This window comes from Moschus berezovskii, chromosome 27 (genome assembly GCF_049115385.1).
Source record: "Moschus berezovskii isolate FMDL1 chromosome 27, NW_MosBer_1.0, whole genome shotgun sequence".
Classification (NCBI taxonomy): domain Eukaryota; kingdom Metazoa; phylum Chordata; class Mammalia; order Artiodactyla; family Moschidae; genus Moschus; species Moschus berezovskii.
The window spans coordinates 2,137,171-2,157,040 of NC_142486.1; the positions used below are offsets into that span (position 1 = coordinate 2,137,171).

Genomic DNA, 19,870 nt, shown 5'->3' on the forward strand with positions numbered 1-19,870 from the left:
CTAGCAGATGCTTCCCCTAGGAGACCCGCCCACCCCACGCTGGGAAGCAGCCCAAGCTGTGCTCCCCGCCGGCCGTTCATGACCTTGGACGCGCTTCCAAAGCCAGTGTCCATTCCTCTCAACCGGCGGCGGGTCTGCACCCAGAGGTGCCTCTAGTTGCTGGGATCTGAAAACCCAATCCGGCGTGTTTCTCGTTTGCAATCCCGGCAACTTGGCGCCTGAGCACCAGAACGCCGAGCGGGCGGGAGGGGGCGGCTCCCCGGGGGCAGCGGGGAGGGCGGGCCGGGGCGCTGCGAGAGGGGCGCCCACCAGCCGCCCGCCCGCCAGCCCGTCCCGCGGCCGCGCGTGGGAGCGCCGCTGCGCGCGGGCGCGCCGGGGCCGGGCAAGGCCGGGCCGCCCCCGCGGGAGCCGCGCGTGCAGAGCCGGCGCCGGCCTGCAGTGCGCGCCGCGCGTCCCTAGGGGGCGCAGCCGGCGCGGGCAGCCGCGCGAGTGGCGCCCGGGGCCCGGCGCGAAATTCCAGGCGGGCGGGCGCGGCGAGTCTGCGCGCGGGCGAGGGCGTGGGGGCGCCGCCCCTCGGCCAATCGGCGGCGGCGGCGGGCGCGGCGGGCGGCGCGAGCGGCCGGGCTGTGAATGGGGCGCGGCGGCGCGCGGGCGGGCGCACTTTCTCCCCGGCGCCGGGCGGGGGCGGCGGCGGCTGCTCGGCGCCCGCCGGACCCTCGCAGCGACGCGGCGCGGCCCGGGCGCCTGTGCCGCGGAGCCGGCGCGGCAGGCGGCTGCGCGACGACAACTTCTCCCCGCCGCGCCCCTCGGCGCCCGGCGCCCCGCGGCCCCTGCGCGCCCGGCGCGGAGGCCCCCGCCCGGCGTCCCGCGCTCGGGGCCCGGGGCCGGGGGCGGCGGCGGCGGCTCGGCATGGCCCGCGGCGCCCGGCTGGCGGGCCCGGGGCGGCCGCGGGGGGCCCGGCCCGGCCCCGAGCGTTGGCCCCGCGGAGCCCGCGCGGCGCCCGGGAGCCGCGGCGGGCGGCCGGCGACAAAGTTGAGCGCGGGCCGGCGGCGCGGCTGGTGGGCGCTCGCGGCGCTGCAGCTGCACTTGCTCCGGGCGCTGGCTCAAGGTAAGCGCGGCGCGGCCGGGCGCGGGGAGGCGCCCCGGGGGCCGCGCGCCCGAGCCCCCGACTTGGGCGCCCGTGGCCGCTCAGCGCGCGGGGCGGCGCCGGCCTCCCGTCGGGGTGCGGGGCGCCGGCCGGCTGGAGCCGCTGCGCCCCTCGGGTCCGGCGCCCCAGCCCCGCGGGAGCCCGGCGGCCGGCGCGGCGGAACTTCGGGTGCCCGCGGCCCCGCCCGCTCCCGTGGCCCCGGAGACCGCGCGGGGCCGAGGCGGTGCTGCGCCCCGGGGCCGCCGGAACGGGGAGGTGGCGTCCCTCCCGAGCCGGGCCGGCCCCCGAAGCCCGGGCTCTCTCCGAGACCCGGGACGTGCCCCGAGCACCCCTGCCCGCCGAAGTTTGCGGGGCTGGGGAGGAGCAGCGGGGAGCGGGAAGTGCCTGGCTGCACGCGCCCGCTCGGTGCGGGCTTTCACGCGGCCGCGGGCGGCCCCGGAGGCTGGGTTTCGGTGGTCCTCGGCGTCGCGGGAGGCAGGTGGACGGCAGATGCGAGCACTGAACTCCGTGTCCAGAGAAGGTGATGTGTGTGTAGCGACGGATGATGGTTCAAATGGGATCTCGTCTCAAAGGTCTGATCGCAAAACTATCATCCGATCGTGGAACAGCAGATAACTCATCCTTCTCCTGTGAATGTTAACCTGATTGATCCGCCCTGAGGTCCTCCCCGCCCTCTCCCCAAGGCTTTCCTAAGTGCCCGCTCTCGTGTTTTGCTGCATGGAAACAAATTGCCATATTTCTGGTTAACTTAACTCTCCTCCATTACTTGGAAAATTTTCGTTTCGCTTGTTTGTGCTTTTTTGCTTAATGACTGACTTTGGTAGAAAAGCATTTATTAAGTCGTTTTGTAAAATGGGATCTGGAGATTGCCAGAGAAGCCAGGTTCAAATGAGGAAATCTGAATCAGTTAGGGATGACCTTTAAGATAGAGAGGGTGTTTATTAAGTTTTCCTTTTTTGTTTTTTTCCCCCCAAACAGTGACTTGCACTTTGCAGTAAGCTCTGAACCTTAATCCATGTAAAGATTTGTGAGCAAGTTCAGAGTGGAAAAATCTGACTTTGTTTTGAAATATATATATTTTAAGGCTTTGTCAGTTTGAAGGCTGTCAGTGTGATGCTTTTTACAACTGTAATGTTAGTGAAATTAGCTTAAAACAAGTACTAAGACAAACTTTGTTAGGGAGGAGCATTTTATTCCTCATTGCCAGTTAAAAAAAAAAAAGGGAGGGGGGTACCTATTTCACATTACATTTACATGGTTTATAAAGTGTACAGATCTTTTAATGTAAAATTTCAAATAGGTTGTCACAAATTTTAAATTCATTGACAGGTTTCTGTTCTCTGTGCTCTGTGAAATGTGTAATATATCCATCATTTTTTATATCATATTGAAAATTCATATTACAGGGGAGATGTCACCATTTGACAAAAGCTCATGTATCTTGAAAATGAAAATTCTGGGGCTGCTATAGATTTCTGATGGAATGATGAGTTGGCCATATGCATGGGGAATGTATTCTCTTGAATCTTATAACATAAAATGTAACATTCTAAATGGAACACTTACCCCCAGGTTAGAAGCAGCCAAAAGTACCATATTACTGTTTAGCTAGGTGAAGCAATTCCTAATTCCTCTTTAACTATTTCCTTCTAATGGCCTTTCATGTGGCTAGGCTTGGCCATGATACCTTGGGAGAAAACAAGGGCCATGTGGACCAGTAAAAGTTACATAGTTTCACAACCCAAGTTTTAAGCAGAGTGCAGTAATTGACCGTGAAACACCAAGTTCAGGTCTTCTAAATGTAACTTTTTAATAGTCCTGGAGTTTCTTTCTACACAGTAATGATCATTTGAATTACACAGTCTGTTTACTGGTGGGTGTTTGGGATTTTTCTCCATTGCTAAAGAGCCAAGTCTTTTTAGTTGTACAAGGCAGGTGGCAATGCATGCTTTCTGTATGTTGTCCACTAGGGAGCCACACTTGAGTGTTGAAGAAGGATGCTTTCTGGGGCGGAGGATGGCAGGGTCGCATGTGTCATTTGTGTGAAGTCTGTGGTGTCTTAGCTCTCCTGCTGGACCATTACAGGCTCACTGATTCTGCTAATGCTCAGTGTAGCCTTGTGTTGAGGTCGCGTTCGTCGAGTGGAGAAGGGTGGGGATACACTTCTCAGTTACTGCTCGGGGTGGATCACAGTTCTTAGTTTCTCCTTTGGAGTTCTTTCCAGCCCCTTGGACTCCTGGCTTCCGGCTGTGGTGTGGATCGGAATTGCTTGGGGAACTGGGTGAACCTAGAGAGGGCCAGCTCTTTTTGTTCTCCAGTGAGTCACAGTGAAGTGGTGAACTTGCTTCCAGGTGTCCCTGATGATACCCACCCGAGTTTGAGAACCGCTGTCTTGGCTTGCTTAGGTTTTCCTCATCCCGTCACCTGTTGATTCCCCGTGTTTCTCAAATGTGTTTGCATGTCCAAATCCCCTGCGAGCTCTAAACAGTATGGCAGGCTGACTCTCATTCCCAGAGAGTCAGTTGTTTTAATTGACTTTTGGTTTGACGTGAGCATCAGGAGATTTCAAAACTGAAGTGGTTCCAGTGCTCAGTCAAGTTTGAGAACCATCGTTTTAATTTTTTTTTTAAATCTACGATCGCTTGATTTTTCCTTTAACCTTGATTCTGGCTGGTCTTGTGGTTCTGTAGACGGTGCACCCCCTTGCTGGAGCACCCACAACTCCAGTGAGCTTTCTACAGTTTTAGCTGATTTTCACTTGTTCCATGTTCATGATCTCAAACTTTGAAATTTCTTCAAGACTTAATTAGCTTTTGAGTCACTCATTCTATTTATTCCTACCGACATTGTCAAGTTCCTGCTCTGTGCTAGTCTGGGGTTTGCATCAGAATCGCCAGTGCAGTTTAAAAATACCCTCGTCTCTCTGGGCTCTACCTCCAACCAGCAGGTCTTTGGAGGGAGAATGTGTGCATTTCAGAACTCCGCAGGTGATTTCTTGTGTCTTCGTGTTTGGTTTTATCCTTGTAGGCCGGTCTCAGAATCATACCCCGTTCTCTGTCATCCTTACCCTGGCTTGCTGTGACCTGGCCTCCTGCGTGGATCCCTTTTCTTGGGCAAATCTCAGCCTTGAGTAAGGTCTGCTCTGCCCCTGGCTTGCTGAAGAAATCTCAAAACAGAGCTGAATTGGTTCAATACAAACCTACCTTCGTTTTGGGCCCTCCTTGCTTCCCATCCTCCCAGAGTGGTTTGCTTCCGCGTTCCTCTTACTCCCACACCCACTTCTCCTCACATCTTTGTAGTTTGAGTCTCAAGTGGAACTGAGCTCCAGGCCGCTAGCCTCACCAGAGAGTCTTCAGGGTGCCACACTTGGTAGCGCTCAGGTGCATCTTATTAGCCCATGGCGTGTTCAACAGACGGCAACTGGCCACTTGGTTGGTAGCCATCCTGTAAATCTGATAATAAGTGATTATCACCCTCGGTGCAGTTTTACGTGTGGCCACCTGTACCTCACCCTTCCTGAGCCCTTATTATGTGCCAGGCATGATGTGCTTTACAGGTAGGTGTATTTACTCTTCACAACAACCCCAGAGTCAGGTAGCATTTTGTACTCATTTTGCTTATAAGGAAACTGAGGTGCTGAGCTATTAACTAATTTGCTTAGGGTCTCAGGGCTAGTGGTAGAACCAGATTGGAAGGCAGACTGCCTGATCCATGGTTTCTGTGCATAACCAGTGGACTGGGGCATCTCCCGTGCAGCCTGTGGCTTTATGGGGGAGGGGGCAGGAGGGGGGAGCAGTCTGATCAATACCAGAGGGAAGATGGTGGCTGATGCTTTGCAAACACTGTACTGAGTTACATGACCTCAAGGTTCAGGTTACCTTATTTACCTTTCCCATAGAACAATAAAAACTACATTAAGCAATCTGGGAAATAGAGAAGAACATGCATAACCCTCTGCATATACCTGTACCTCTCTTGTAGTAAAATGACTTGCCATTTTGCCTTTTCTTTTTGAAGATTTTTTTTTTTCTCATAATGTAAATGCCAAATTACAATCGAGAATGGGATTGTGGCAGTCCACTGGCAGATTTGAACCCCCCCAAAATTGACCACTAGGAGCGTATTAACCATTTCTTTGAAGGACACTTGGAAAATGCTCATTCAAGAACATGTATTTAAGTTCCTCAAATGAAAATAGAGAGGTGGAGTTTGTGAGGTACTAATCTTTTGTTAGCAGGCATTTTGTCTAACCCCAGTTCAGTTTAGCTACATATTGGGATTATATCTAACAAGAAAGTTTCTTGTGTCACCAAATATTGGAGTAAAACAAAGTCACTCTGGAAAGCTAAGTGGGTGATGAAGTGGAATCAAACAGGATATTGTAATTTAGTCCTACCTGTGTGTGTGTGCTCGGTCACATCCGACTTTTTGAGACTCCATGGACTATAGCCTGCCAGGTTCCTCTGTCCATGGGATTCTTCGGGCAAGAACACTGGAGTGGGTTGCCATTGTCTTCTCCAGGGGCTCTTCCCAACCCAGGGATCAAACCTGCGTCTCCTGCACTGGCAGGAAGATTCTTTACCACCAGGGCCACCTGGGAAGCCCTCTAAAGTCTACCTACTACTGCTGCTAAGTCGCTTCAGACGTGTCCGACTCAGTGCAGCCCCACAGACGGCAGCCCACCAGGCTCCCCCGTCCCTGGGATTCTCCAGGCAAGAACACTGGAGTGGGTTGCCATTTCCTTCTCCAATGCATGAAAGTGAAAAGCGAAAGTGAAGTCACTCAGTTTGTGTCCGACTCTTCGCGACCCCATGGACTGCAGCCCACCAGGCTCCCCGTCCATGGGATTTTCCAGGCAAGAGCACCGGAGTGGGGTGCCATCGCCTTCTCCGAAATTCTCCCTACGGGTTGCCTTCATATTCCGTCCATCCTGAGTCCTCGTGTTGTTTCGTTGGGGGAACTTGGCGGGGGGAGGGGGTGCCTTCTTCCAGGTGTCCCTGAGGTCAGAGACCAGTGATGTCTGTGGAGGGCGTCTAGAGCCTGAGGCAGAGCGGAGCTCAGAACCTGGGTTGTGGCCGGGTTGTGACTCACGTCCCCGGAGCAGCCGTTCTGAAAGTAGACTCTGTAAGTCCAAATCCATGAAATCGTAAGGTGGGGATGGGGAATGAAAATCAGCTTGAAAGGTATAGTACAAAGAGGAGTTAAAGTACAATTATCTAATAAAAAAAGTAAAGCTCTTGATGTAAGTTTTATGATCTGGCTAAGACTTGGGGTAAGCAGTCACTGTTTCTTACCTAATATAACTGGGCAATACATATACAGTCCCTTTCATTCTAATTAGTAATTTAACTTCCTCATTTCCATAAGGTATTTCCTTAAAATTTACCCGAAGTTTGTAAATCTTTTAATAAAACAGAGCTTTTTTTCAATTTTAAAATAATTAATTTTTAAAATTATTTTAATTAAATAAATTTAAATTTATTTTTAAATAATTATTATTTAAAATAAAAATTTTATTTTAAAAATAAATGATAGTCTCTTTTAATATAAACATTTGTGCCTTATTTTGTCACATGGGACTACAGCGATGGCATTGCATGTCATTCTTTTGTAGCAGTGCATAGAAATTAGTCTTATGTTTTTTTAATGATTCCCTGAAATAGAAAAGTCTCTCATAGTTTGATAAATACCACCCGCCAGTTATTGATCCCATACCTGAGACCTGTTCTGGAGAAATACATTTACTAGCCTTACAGCTGGGATACTATTCTACTTGGATACTGCTCTACCATTTCCAAATACAGACAGAGTTAAAGGTGTGTGGGAGCGGTGCTTCAGGAAGCACTTGTTTGCTCGTTTGCTCTTCTGGCCTTGAGGTGGTCTGACCCCCTGACAGGCCGCTCTGAAGACAGACTCATTGCCTTGGTCTGGCTTCAGGCTCCATGTCCCCAGGGTCTCCTGTGGGTATTGTGGGAATGAGAACATTTTATGAAGCTTTCCTAGAAAAAAGAATATGGAGAATGCAAAAGGCGTTGGGATGAGGGTTAGTAGACCTGGCTTTTATTTAATTCTGTAACTAACTTGTCATATTAGCAGGTCTGTTGGCGTCTGAGTTGATTTTTTTTCTCACCTGTAAAAGTTGGGGGTTAAACTACGTCTTCAGAATTGTTCTGCCGTGATTTCTTGATTTGTATTTTGTCGCATCTTTCCTGCCCTTTACCAGGCTTCTGTGTCTCTGTCTGGGGATTCTGTAACTCCATATGTCTTAGCTCTTAGAACCTGACTCTCTTCATTTTGCTTTTGCTGTGGTGTTTACAGTGTCGAAGACAACTAAGATGCAATATAATATTTCTCCTTAGGTGCTGCCGACTTACACATGATATATTTACTCTAGCCTGAAAGTGGTTCATACTCAAAATTTTAGGTTCTCTAAAATGAATTAGTGCCGCAATTTATCAATGTAGACCTGAAGTTTGGAGGAATAAATTTCTTTAAAATGTGAGATGCTTATTTATTTAAATGGCTGGAAGGAAAAAGGGCAAGACTAATTGAAATCGAGGAGGTAGTTAATGCAGTGAGAAAATTTAAAAGAGATGAACTAGTGATATGAGAATGTTTATGTTTACTGGACAGTGACATCGGCAATCGACAAGATTAGTAGATGCCGCCTGTTTCTGGGCGCTACCTAGTGCTGTGTTGGTTGTCTTCATTAGGGACTTTCAGTACGTCAAGTGGTTCTCAAAAATCACAATAATTATTTTTCACTTTAACAGGCTTAGCTGGCATGCTGTTGGTATACAGACAATGTCTAGTGAAGATAACAGCTATCAATTAAATCTAGTTTCTTAATAATGAATGTCAGTCAGATAAATCCTCTAATGTACTGATATTTGGAGATTAGCTTGTTGAACATGGGCCAAGTCTGTAGTTTCTGCAGTGTTTTTGGGGTTTGTGTGTGTGTCTGTAACTCTGGGAATGTGGGCTTATGAGAATGGGCTAGACTCCTGGGCCCATATTATCACGCAGATAAATTTAGCCTTTGATGTAGTGTTTTGTGTAGTGTTTAGTGTAGAAGTTTTCTCTCTTCTAGAACTCTCTTCTGTATTCTAGACATGATTCTTTATTGTGAGAGGCTTGGAAGCTCTCAAATATGTAAGCTTGATTCTTATGAAGATGAATGATCTTTCCAAGAGAATGAGTATAGGAAGGTAACTAAAGAATGACTGTGGCCATTGGAAGAGGAATATGGCTACTCAGAGTGCTGTTAGTTACTTTTATTAGGAACGTTACCAACCCAGGCAGGCTAGTTGAGAAAGTTAGATTTCGGATGAGGAAAGATAGCGTAGCTTCTGTCACATGGGCATAACCCGTCCACATGTTACATCCTCGGGCATCTGTGGGGCTTTCTCTTTACTGTGAGCCTTAATTTTGTGTCTGTTTGTGGTTGAAGGTCAGTTCTATCTCACCTTCCCTCTAGGTGTTCAACGTGATGCAAAAAGAATAGGAGGTTTTGATTTTGTGGACCAAGCCTGCTGTACAATGAGCTCAGTGTTGATTTAATACACGAGCCACCAGATGGCAACAGGAAAAGTGTTTATATGGGATGTAATCGCTAGTTTGTGTAGCTATTTTTCCCCTCCCTTCCATGGTACACTGCTTTTCAGCACTTCATGCAATATATAAAATTCTCGGCTATGAGCGAGGTGAATTCGTAATACCTTACAATGCGAATCACAACCAGGAAATAAAGTAGTGGTAAAGTATTACTTGGGGAAAAGAAGACATTTTATTTGCGTGAGTGCATGTATGAACTGTTCCCAGAGGGAGTGGGTTGCCAAGGATGCAACTTTATGGTTTATATTATTGTACAGTTATGCTTTTTCTACTAATTTTTTTATTCAGTGTTTAGCTCTACAGCAATCTATGATGATTTGCAGAACATAAAAGAAAACATGGCTCTTAGCCTCCAGCATTTTATGTAACACCTTTAAAAGGAGGAGATACATGAGTTAACAAACATTGTGTGCATTTATATATTTTCTGGTCAAAGGTATTTTCACTTTACGTGGAATTTGTTTTATTTTTGCTGTGTAGGTGTGTCCCCCTTTTCTTAGTGTGTCTTCTTGGCTTTTCTAAGGTGTTTTTTTTTTTTTTTTTTTCCCTTAGCTAAGACTCTCTTGGTTGCAAACTAGAAACTCAGTCTGAATGACTTAAGAAAAAAATGATTTTATTGAAGGCATCTTGGGGTATCATTGTTACAAGATGAATACTTTGAAACTTGGCAAATTTAGGATTCAGCTCCATCTCTGGGATCAGTTCAGTTCAGTTGCTCAGTCGTGTCCAACTCTTTGCAACCCCATGGACTGTAGCACACCAGGCTTCCCTGTCCATCACCACCTCCAGAAGCCTACTCAAACTCATGTCCATCACATCGGTGATGCCATCCAACCACCTCATCCTCTGTCATCCCCTTCTCCTCCCACCTTCAATCTTTCCCAGCATCAGGGTATTTTCAAATGAGTCAATTCTTCGCATCAGGTGGCCAAAGTATTGGAGTCTCTGCTTCAGCATCAGTCTTTCCAATGAACATTCAGGACTGATTTCCTTTAGGATGGACTGATTGGCTCTCCTTGCAGTCCAAGGGACTCTCAACAGTCTTTTCCAACACCACAGTTCAAAAGCACCAATTCGTCCTCACTCAGCTTTCTTCACAGTCCAACTCTCACATCCATACATGACCACTGGAAAAACCATAACTTTGACTAGATGGGCCTTTGTTGGTCAAGTAATGTCTCTGCTTTTTAATATGCTGTCTAGGTTGGTCATAGCTTTTCTTCCAAGGAGTAAGCGTCTTTTAATTTCATGGCTGCAGTCACCATCTGCAGTGATTTTGGAGCCCAAAAAAATAGTCTGACACTGTTTCTGTTGTTTCCCCATCTATTTGCCATGAAGTGATGGGACCAGATGCCATGATCTTAGTTTTCTGAATGTTGAGTTTTAACCCAACTTTTTCACTCTCCTCTTTCACTTTCCTCAAGAGGCTCTTAAGTTCTTCACTTTCATAAGGGTGTTGTCATCTGCACATCTGAGGTTACTGATATTTCTCCTTGATTCCAGCTTGTGCTTCATCCAGCCTGGCATTTCGCATGATGTTCTCTGCATATAAGTTAAATAAACAGGGGGACAATATACAGCCTTGATGTACTCCTTTCCTGATTTGGAACTAGTCTGTTGTTCCATGTACAGTTCTAACTGTTGCTTCCTGACCTCGTACAGATTCCTCAGGAGGCAGGTCAGGTGGTCTGGTATTCTTATCTCTAAGAAACTTCCCAGTTCGTTGTGATCCACACAGTCAAAGGCTTTGGCATAGTCAATAAAGCAAAAGTAGATGTTTTTCTGGAACTCTCTTGCTTTTTCAATGATCCAGCAGATGTTGGCAATTTGATCTCTGGTTCCTCTGCCTTTTCTAAATCCAGTTTGAACATTTGGAAGTTCACTGGAGGCAAAAATTCAAAACCTCTCAGGTGCTGTCCTCTTTGTCATCTCTGTTTGCTTCTGTTCCTGTGTTGGGGTCCTTCTTGATGCTCACTGAAATTGCCTTTCTCTTTGTGACTAAACAAAGAGGAGAGTGAAAAGTTTGGCTTGAAGCTCAACATTCGGAAAACGAAGATCATGGCATCTGGTCCCATCACTTCATGGGAAATAGATGGGGAAACGGTGGAAACGGTGTCAGACTTTATTTTGGGGGGCTCCAAAAATCACTGCAGATGCTGATTGCAGCCATGAAATTAAAAGACGCTTACTCCTTGGAAGGAAAGTTATGACCAACCTAGAGAGCATATGAAAAAGCAGAGACATTACTTTGCCAACCAAGGTCCGTCTAGTCAAGGCAATGGTTTTTCCCGTGGTCATGTATGGATGTGAGAGTTGGACTGTGAAGAAAGCTGATCGCCGAAGAATTGATGCTTTTGAACTGTGGTGCTGGAGAAGACTCTTGAGAGTCCCTTGGACTGCAAGGAGATCCAACCAGTCCATTCTAAAGGAGATCAATCCTGGGTGTTCATTGGAAGGACTGATGCTAAAGCTGAAACTGCAATACTTTGGCCACCTGATGCAGAGCTGACTCACTGGAAAAGACTCTGATGCTGGGAGGGATTGGGGGTGGGAGGAGACGGGGACGACAGAGAATGAGATGGCTGGATGGCATCACCGCCTCGATGGACATGAGTTTGAGTGAACTCCGGGAGTTGGTGATGGACAGGGAGGCCTGGCGTGCTGTGATTCATGGGGTCGTGGAGAGTCGGACACGACTGAGTGACTGAACTGAACTGGACTGAACTGGACTGAACTTGTGACTAAAACGGGCTGTCACCAGTCTCTGCATCCTTATTGCCTCGGACTCTGGAATAAAGATGGACTTAAAGCTTTGGTTGTGAAATAGTCAGATTTGTATTTTAAAAGCATCATCTTGAGAAGAAAAAAACACTTTGATTGCAAAATTGAGAATGGGTTGGGAGAAACCAGGATGCCTGTTGACAAGTTAGACTGTGTCACCTGCTGCCGTGAGAGAAAGTCGTAGCTTGGACCAGGGTGGAAGAGTTGGAGGTGAGAGAGGAGGAGAGATGGGTTGAGAGAGAAATAGGGGGCAGAAGACCGACAGGATTTGGCAATAGGTTGGATGCAGAGGCTGAGCGAGAATGTCAGGTGGTAGCGTCTGACTTTCCGACCTGCATGACTAGTTGATTCAGGGAGTCAGTCACTGAGGTTAGACCACCTTGGTTTGGGCAGAATACATGATTTTCAATGTATTAATGTGAGATACCTTTGAGGCATCCATACAGGCTTGTCAAGAAGATGTTTGGATGTTGATTTTGCAGTTAGAGGATAGCTCTGGGCTTTTGATATAAATACTTGTGGAGATAATGTAGCCCATTTAAGAGGACAGACTTGGCATAAAATAAAATCGACCCATAAAAGCTAGCTGTGCTTCCTTGGGTTGGCTACTTAATCTCCTTTAAGCATTATTTCTCATCCCTGAAGTATAGTTGTACAATGTACCTTCTTAATTATACCTACTCCATATAGCTATTGTGAGGACCAGTTGAAATGATCACAGATAAGGAAGGTATTTAGCACCTTACCAAGTACATAGTATGTCTCAGTACGTGTTCGGTGGCGGTGTGGTTGTTTACACTTTTGTGAACAGGAATCATGCGTCATTCATCTTGTCTTTAGCCATTGGTCTGAAGTGTTAGTCACTCAGTCGTGTCAGACTCTCTGCGACGCCATGGACTGTAGCCCGCTAGGCTCCTCCGACTATGGGGATTCTCCAGGCAAGAGTACAAGAGTCGGTTGCCATTTCCTTCTCCAGGGGACTCTCTCTGACCCAGTGATCGAACCCGGGTCTCCTGTATTGAGAGAGCCAGCAGGGAAGTAACAAGCCCCTGGGACAGGATGGGGATTGCGAGCAGTTGTCGAGACTGGTGTGGTCCTGTCAGTGTGGCAGGGACGTACCGGTTAGACAGAGGGGGAAGAGAGGGATCGATGAGAGTGAGTCTGACATGAGGACCGAGAAGAGCTCGTTGGGTTTGCTGATGAAGTGGGGACGTTGACGCTTTCCAGTATGGTTTCACTAGAGCTGGAGGACTATAAAGCAGATTGAAGTTGATTACAGAGTGAATGGGCAGTGAGAAAACGGAGCCAACAGGTGTTTTTCTCATACTGTTAAAACTCTCAGGCAGGCAAAGAACTGCAAAGGCGTTTGGAGTGTGTAGTGATAATACCTTGGGAATGTTTATTTTTTCCAGTTTAAAAACTGTTCTCAAGGCTGAAAAACATTGTGGGCTGCTGTCATCTGGTGAAATTGTAAGGAACCATTACGATGCTCTGAAGTGGTCAATTCATGGTTTCATATTTTGTGACTCCTGGAGGATTCTGCCAACGTTGCTGCTGGAGCTGATGTAGAAGGCTTCCATTCCCACCCTGCTGTCAACACATCGAAAGTGGACAAAAGAGAACAAGGACAAGTAGAAGCAATCCTGAGCCTGGTGAGCCAGAATCCCAAAGATCAGAAGTGGAAAGAGAATTCAAAGCCAGGGTGTAATTGGCAGCTCGAGGCCTGTGGTGGTTTTAGACCTGGGTATAGGACCCGAGGGTCTCATGAAGGAACAGGAGACATGGTCTTCAGTTCAGTTCAGTCACTCAGTCGTGTCCGACTCTGCGCGACCCCATGAATCACAGCACGCCAGGCCTCCCTGTCCATCACCAACTCCCGGAGTTCACTCAAATTCATGTCCATCGAGTCGGTGATGCCATCCAGCCATCTCATTCTCCGTCATCCCCTTCTCCTCCTGCCCCCATCCCTCCCAGCATCAGAGTCTTTTCCAGTGAGTCAACTCGTCGCATGAGGTGGCCAAAGTATTGCAGTTTCAGCTTTAGCATCAGACCTTCCAATGAACACCCAGGACTGATCTCCTTTAGAATGGACTGGTTGGATCTCCTTGCAGTACAAGGGACTCTCAAGAGTCTTCTCCAGCACCACAGTTCAAAAGCATCAATTCTTCGGCGATCAGCTTTCTTCACAGTCCAACTCTCACATCCATACATGACCACGGGAAAAACCATAGCCTTGACTAGACGGACCTTGGTTGGCAAAGTAATGTCTCTGCTTTTTAATATGCTATCTAGGTTGGTCATAACTTTCCTTCCAAGGAGTAAGCGTCTTTTTAATTTCATGGCTGCAATCAGCATCTGCAGTGATTTTGGAGCCCCAGAAAAGAAGGAAAGCAGAGTTGGGGTCTTCCGGTATAAAATCTTGAGGGGGTGTCCCATCTGTGAAAAGACTAGAAAAGTCTTGCCCACTAGACTGAGGGAGTACAAAGAAACGTGCTGTCCTCCTGGGGTTGTGTGTAACTAGGAATAAAAAAAGCAAGTCCATACCTCACACTGGGGGTAGGTTGAAATTTAACATTTCTTACAGTGTAACTAACCGTCAAGCTAAGAAGTTAGTACAAAATCTGGTCCGGAACTGTGGGAGCCCTCAGAAGTAAGTGTGGAACTCTCCTGCAGAGCAGAGGAACAACCTGGGACTCAACAGAAGAAACCACTCATGCTGAGGATGAACTTGAATAACACATGCCGGTCACACAAGGAAATGCGTCATTCGAAGGCGCTTTGGCAGATGTTGTAAATAGGAGAAAGGTGCTCCTGGGACATGGGACAGAAATCACTTATAATAATCACTATTATCGCTAAAATTATTAGCGACAATAAGACTGCAGTGAAAGAACATCTCAGATTGGGAAGAGAACACATAGATTTGGAAAGGAACCAAGCAGAACTTCTAGAAACCTCCAGTAACCTCAGCGCCTGGGTTCAACAGCTTGAGTGGTTATAAATGCAGAGAAAACTGTTGACCTTTGAGGGGTTCTGAAGAAATTGCTTGGGGGAGAGAGCGAGTGGAAAATGCATGGTTAAGACTTGTGAAATTTAGTAGAAGAAAGTTCACCATCACCTTCTGTGAGCTTCCTGAAAGAGAAAATAAGGGCGGGAGAGAGACTCTTCACAGATGTAATGGTTGACATTTTTCCATAATAAAGGCAAGGCTTACTTCTTAGGTTCAAGAAGCACAGGGAAGCCCAAACAAGATAAAAACATTTCCATAGCTAGACACATTGTGCCTGAAACAGTAGAAACAAGACAGAAGCAACTGGAGGAGTGTCACCGTCTAGACTGGAAAACGTTTTGCTGGTGGCAGACGGTGATAGACTATTATCTTCAGGGTGCTTTTGGAGAGAAACAAGCCTCAACCTGGCATTCTGTATCCATATGAAGTAATACTCAAGGGTGAAAATGAAACAAAAGTTTCGTAGGTGAGGACCAGGTTGATCACTTTTGCTGAAGGAACTGCTAGAAGATGAACTTCAGGAGGAGAGAAACTGAAAACTGAAAGGAGTGAAGTGCAAATCGTGAAGTGCTGACCGAGGGCTCAGGACCTGGCGGATCAGCTTAAACGGAATCCTGGTGGGGCTCCGAGTAGGCGGTCAGGTAGAGTCTGGAATCCAGCTTAGCGCTTGGGAACACAAAGAGGAAGGATTCAGGTAAAAAGACACAGCCACCGCAGTGATGAATTCCTTGTCGACATGGTGAGATTCTTGCCACTTTGGCCCAATGTCAAGACCATGTTGGGACCATGTTTAGCCAACACATTCCATAATGACCTCCTTAACATTCTGAATTGGGGCCCTAGCTGTGGGAAAATAGGGCTTGACTCTTAGCTGTCAGAGATTCAGTGCACAAGGGTAGACTACGTTTCACATTTGAAGGAAAGCATACATGTGGAGGGGCGACCGTGGTCAAGATACAAAGAAGTTCAGTGGGTGGGGATAAATCGCAGATGAGAGTGTGGACTTTTGCCATTTTGGGTCAACTTGATACGATTGGCTGGTGGTTTTTGACCAACTCCTGGACTTTGAAAATTGCTTAAGTTATAACGACAGCAGTCATCTGGATCTTAACTTTGCTGTTCCCTGTGGGATCACAAGTGTGAAAGGAAAGTTGTGGTATGCTTTTATGTGGATAGATACTTTGTAGCAAGTTAAAATCTATAGTTCAGCATTTTATTATCTGAAAATACAGCTTAAGAGGACTTTTAGAAACTACAGTTGTTTGCTTTGAAAGTTGCTCTTTCTTGGGTAAATAAACTTAATTTCATCATAGAGACTATTGAGAATAAAAAACTCTAAAAAACAAACAAAACCCAAACCCCATTTGCCCTTCTCCGAAGTCAGCTGGTGAGGAAACACTGGGAGTCTTAACCTGCTCTGGCCCCCATCCCCCACTTTAAGGGAATAAGTTGGGTTGGATGGAGTTCCGTGCACTCTGTGTAATAGTCAGTGGCCGGCAGCTCTTACCAAGATGGTGAGATCTGAATTTTTAAGGCATCTTTTCTAGTGGCTGACGTAGCGCATGAGAAAACTACTGTACTATGCTGGTGTTAAAAAGATGTTGTAGAAGTGGATCTAATTGACGTGGAAGGATGCTCAGAATATATTAGGTGAAACTTGAGGTTATAGCATGGTTTGTACAGTGTGAGAGCATGTCTTTATCGGGTGCCTCTCATGCAGCGGGCAATGTGCTGAGGCCTGTCTGTGCAAGATCTTATCTTATCCCTATTTCGTAGATGTGGAAATTGAGGGACAGAGTTTGAGATCACCCACTTAGTACGTGAGGCAAGTGGGCTTTGAATGTAGTTCTGGCCGACTCCAGCGCCCCTGCCCTGCTCCTTGCCCTGCGCTGCCCGCTGTGTGTGCCGAGCACAGGCGGTGCGGCGTTTCTGACACAGGGTCGTTCATTCGTGTGTCAGTGGCCAAGGACCTGGGACGCGGCCCGCTGGCACATTGAAAGTGGCTGTCTCACGATGACTTTCTTTCCTTTTACTTTCCTCTAATTTCTGATTATTCTACAATGGGCTTGGATTGCTTTTGAAATCAGAAATAGTATAAAATCTTATGGAACGGTGTAGCAGACTAAAAAAAGTAATGGGGATATAATTTTAAGTCAGAAATGGATAAGAAATTACTGTTTTATATTCAGCAAGTATGGTTGAAGGAATAGGCCAGTCTGCTTAAAGTGCTCATCTCTGTGTCATGGGAAATTTTTCTTTTTTTCTGTAAGTTCTAAGTTTCAAACAGTAAGCATTTATAACTTAAAAAAATTGTGAAAACAATTATTATTTTCCATAATGTGATATTAGTGGATTTTGGGAGGAATATGGTAATAAAGTAATTTAGTGGTTCAGCCTGAGATTGCATTAATGGGGACTTGAGATTTTGGTGCTTTTTTTCTATTCAAGGAAACTTAAATTACTGTTTTGGGCCTTATTTTGTTCATCTACTTGAAAAAGGCGTGCAGTATCTTAAATTACAGGCTTATGGTAAGAACAAAAACTCCTTTGAAAGATGAGTTGATAAACACATTTGTACCATCGACATTTTAGTTAGTGAACTTTAATATTTTATGATTCCAGTGTCACTTCTCCCAGGAACAACTCTGATATCAAATACTTTTAATAAGTTTAAATTTTAATGATATTACGTACAAAAACTTTGCAGCATATAGCTTGTGTTCAGTGAAAATTAGTGATTTTAAATTTGTTTTACATAAATTATGAACTAATACGTATATATTAAATATAAATGCAAATTACGAGAGTATTATGTATGAATGCAGTGGTGTAGTTGGCCACAAAAGATGCTGTCTTCTAAGAATGACCCTGGTACCCAGCAGGGAACCCCATTGGCCGTTTCTCTGCTATGTCATCTCTTGATTTGTTTTCATGGAGTTCTGCAAAGTCCTGCAGTTTCAGAGCTTCGCTGGTTCTTGCTGACCCTGGAGTTTACATGCTTAACTTTTCCTCAAGTCTGTTTTCCAGTATGACTTCCTTTTGCTTAAGCTAGCCGGTGTAGTTTTTTCTTGGAGCAAACAATATTCAGACCTTTTAAAATGGGAAGGCAGAGTAAGCACTGCCAGTAATTTTGAACTGTATTATAAATTTAAAAATTGTCCAAGTTCTAATAGTAAATATTTCAAGGCAAGCAAAGGAACATGCACTGAATTCTGAATGGGCATATTACTCATTGAATTACAACAAATGGATCTGGTCTTTGCCTGTTTTGATCTTGCTCTCATCTTAACCACATTCCAGATTAATCGGGAAGTGAGAATTCCTTCCTCTACCCGTGCTTAAGGTGCTGCTGTGCCTTCAGCTGCTCCCCCACTTCTGTGGCTTGGCTTCCTCCTGTGGCTGTGCCCGCCTTGGCCTCCGGGAGTGGGCCCGTTCCTGTTCTCTTGGCTTTCTGTTTCTGAGGGGCTGTTCTCCCCTTTCTCAACGAGGCTGCTAACCTGCAGTCTCTCGTCCATGTTCAGCACAGTTTCTGTGTGTGGCAGCATGTGTGGTCCCCGCTTAGGATGTGAGCAAAGTTAATAGACACCCTTTAATTGTGAGCGCATCTAGAAATGATGCTTTGTTAAAGTGGAGGTGCCTGTGTGGTTCTTAAGCCTGTTTCTTTCATTTAGTTTTGGTGAGCAAGGAGGCTTACGGTGTCTTTTCATGACAGGATTTTAGTTTACAATTGTTTTATTCTGTAGTGCTTATTCCTTATGGAAAGGTATGCGTGGGAAAAGGATCTACTTTTCTGATCCTGGTCCTTTCTCCTTGAGGTCAGCACTGTTCTCTGTTTGCTTTTTCTTTCTGTGATGCTTTTTGTGTAAGGCAGCCATGTGTGTGTACCTCCCCTCCCCCAACTTTAGCATTACACAAATGGTAGCGTACTGTTCCATACTTTGGAGACTGGCCTCAGCGTAGTTATTCACTTAATAATGTGTCGTTTCATGTTAGCAAATACAGATGTATCTTATTTTTAAATGGGTATGTAGAAAATGTGCTTGTATGTCATTGGCTATGCTATTGGCATTATGACATGATGATATCTTGAGTCTTAGAGCTGGGCTCAAATCCTGGCTTTGCCATTTATAAACTGTGTCACTTTGGGCAAGGTACATAACCTGTCTGCTTCAGTTGCTCATTTATGAAATCAAAAGTTAGTATCTCTTCACAAGGTTTCTGTAAGGATTAGAAGAGAAAATGTATGTAAAGCATTTAGCACAATGTCTTGCTTAATATTAATAAATCATGGCTGTTCTTAGGCTCCTGAATTTATCAGATCGAGTGAACCGCTAATGTGTTTCTCCTCCTCAACTGAAGTAGAATACACAGGAGGCATTACCTGTTTGTTGACCTCTTACCTTACCTTGGCTGTCCTTTTTCTTCCGGTCTATTGTTGTTTATATTCTCCCCCGCTCCGCTCCTCACCCGCTCCCCAGTCAGTGTGTATTTCTTTTACTTGCAAGGTTTCTTACTGATCGGTGGTATCCTCCTGCCGTTGCATTGTTGCTTTTCAGTTGCTAACTCGTGCTGACTCTTTGTGACCCCACGGACTGCAGCATGCCAGGCTTCCCTGTCCTTCACGCTCTCCTGGAATTTGCTCAAACTCACGTCCATTGAGTCGGTGATCTCATCCTCTGCTGCTCCTTTCTCCTCCTGCCTTCAGTCTTTCGCAGCATCAGGGTCTTTTTCAGTGAGTTGACCCTCTGCCTCAGGTGGCCAGAGTTAGGTGCTATCATTTGTGCTTTAGTATAAACCTCAGCAGAGAAGACATATTTCTGTTGATGATACTCTGGAGTGAACTTAATATTGGCAATCACATTTAGTCATGTCATTAGACAGGATGATTCTTCTTGTGACTGGGATTTCAACTGGAATAGAACTGAAATTTGGATATAGAAGGCAGTTGACAGGGTTAAGTGTGGGCCTGAGATTCTACAGAGGCACTTCAACTGTGGGCCTGTCTGGAAGTGGCCCTAGGAGGCCGAACCATGACAGGGGGAGTGTGTGTGTGCATGGCTGGGGGTATGCAGTGATACACTGTTCACTAAAAACTATCAGGAGAAGTCAGAGGCGGTGGGTTCTCACAGGGAATAGTATGCAGGGTATGGTGTGTTTTTATAAAAAAGAAAAAAAAATTGCTGTGTATAAACCAGATGAGCTTCCTTACTGAGCTCTTTTAATGTTCTGCTCCAGGGTACAAGCTGTCTAGCTGTGGGAAGCCCCCAGCCTTTTCAACAGGGGAGGCATGAGTCTCACTTGATGGAGTCTGCCAAGCT

General features: G+C 46.4%; 1 protein-coding gene across 3 annotated transcripts in view; it reads left to right on the forward strand.

The window, feature by feature from the left end:
* Nucleotides 1-691: 691 nt before the first annotated feature.
* SDK1 (sidekick cell adhesion molecule 1) overlaps nt 692-19,870 on the forward strand; it is a 728,747-nt gene continuing 709,568 nt past the window's right edge. For 2 of the 3 annotated variants that reach the window (XM_055410401.2, XM_055410402.2), the window contains exon 1: nt 692-1,108. In XM_055410401.2, coding sequence (XP_055266376.2) covers nt 910-1,108 — 199 coding nt within the window. In that variant the 5' untranslated portion in view covers nt 692-909. The remainder of the gene's footprint in view (nt 1,109-19,870) is intronic. The other variant, XM_055410400.2, reaches the window with a different exon arrangement.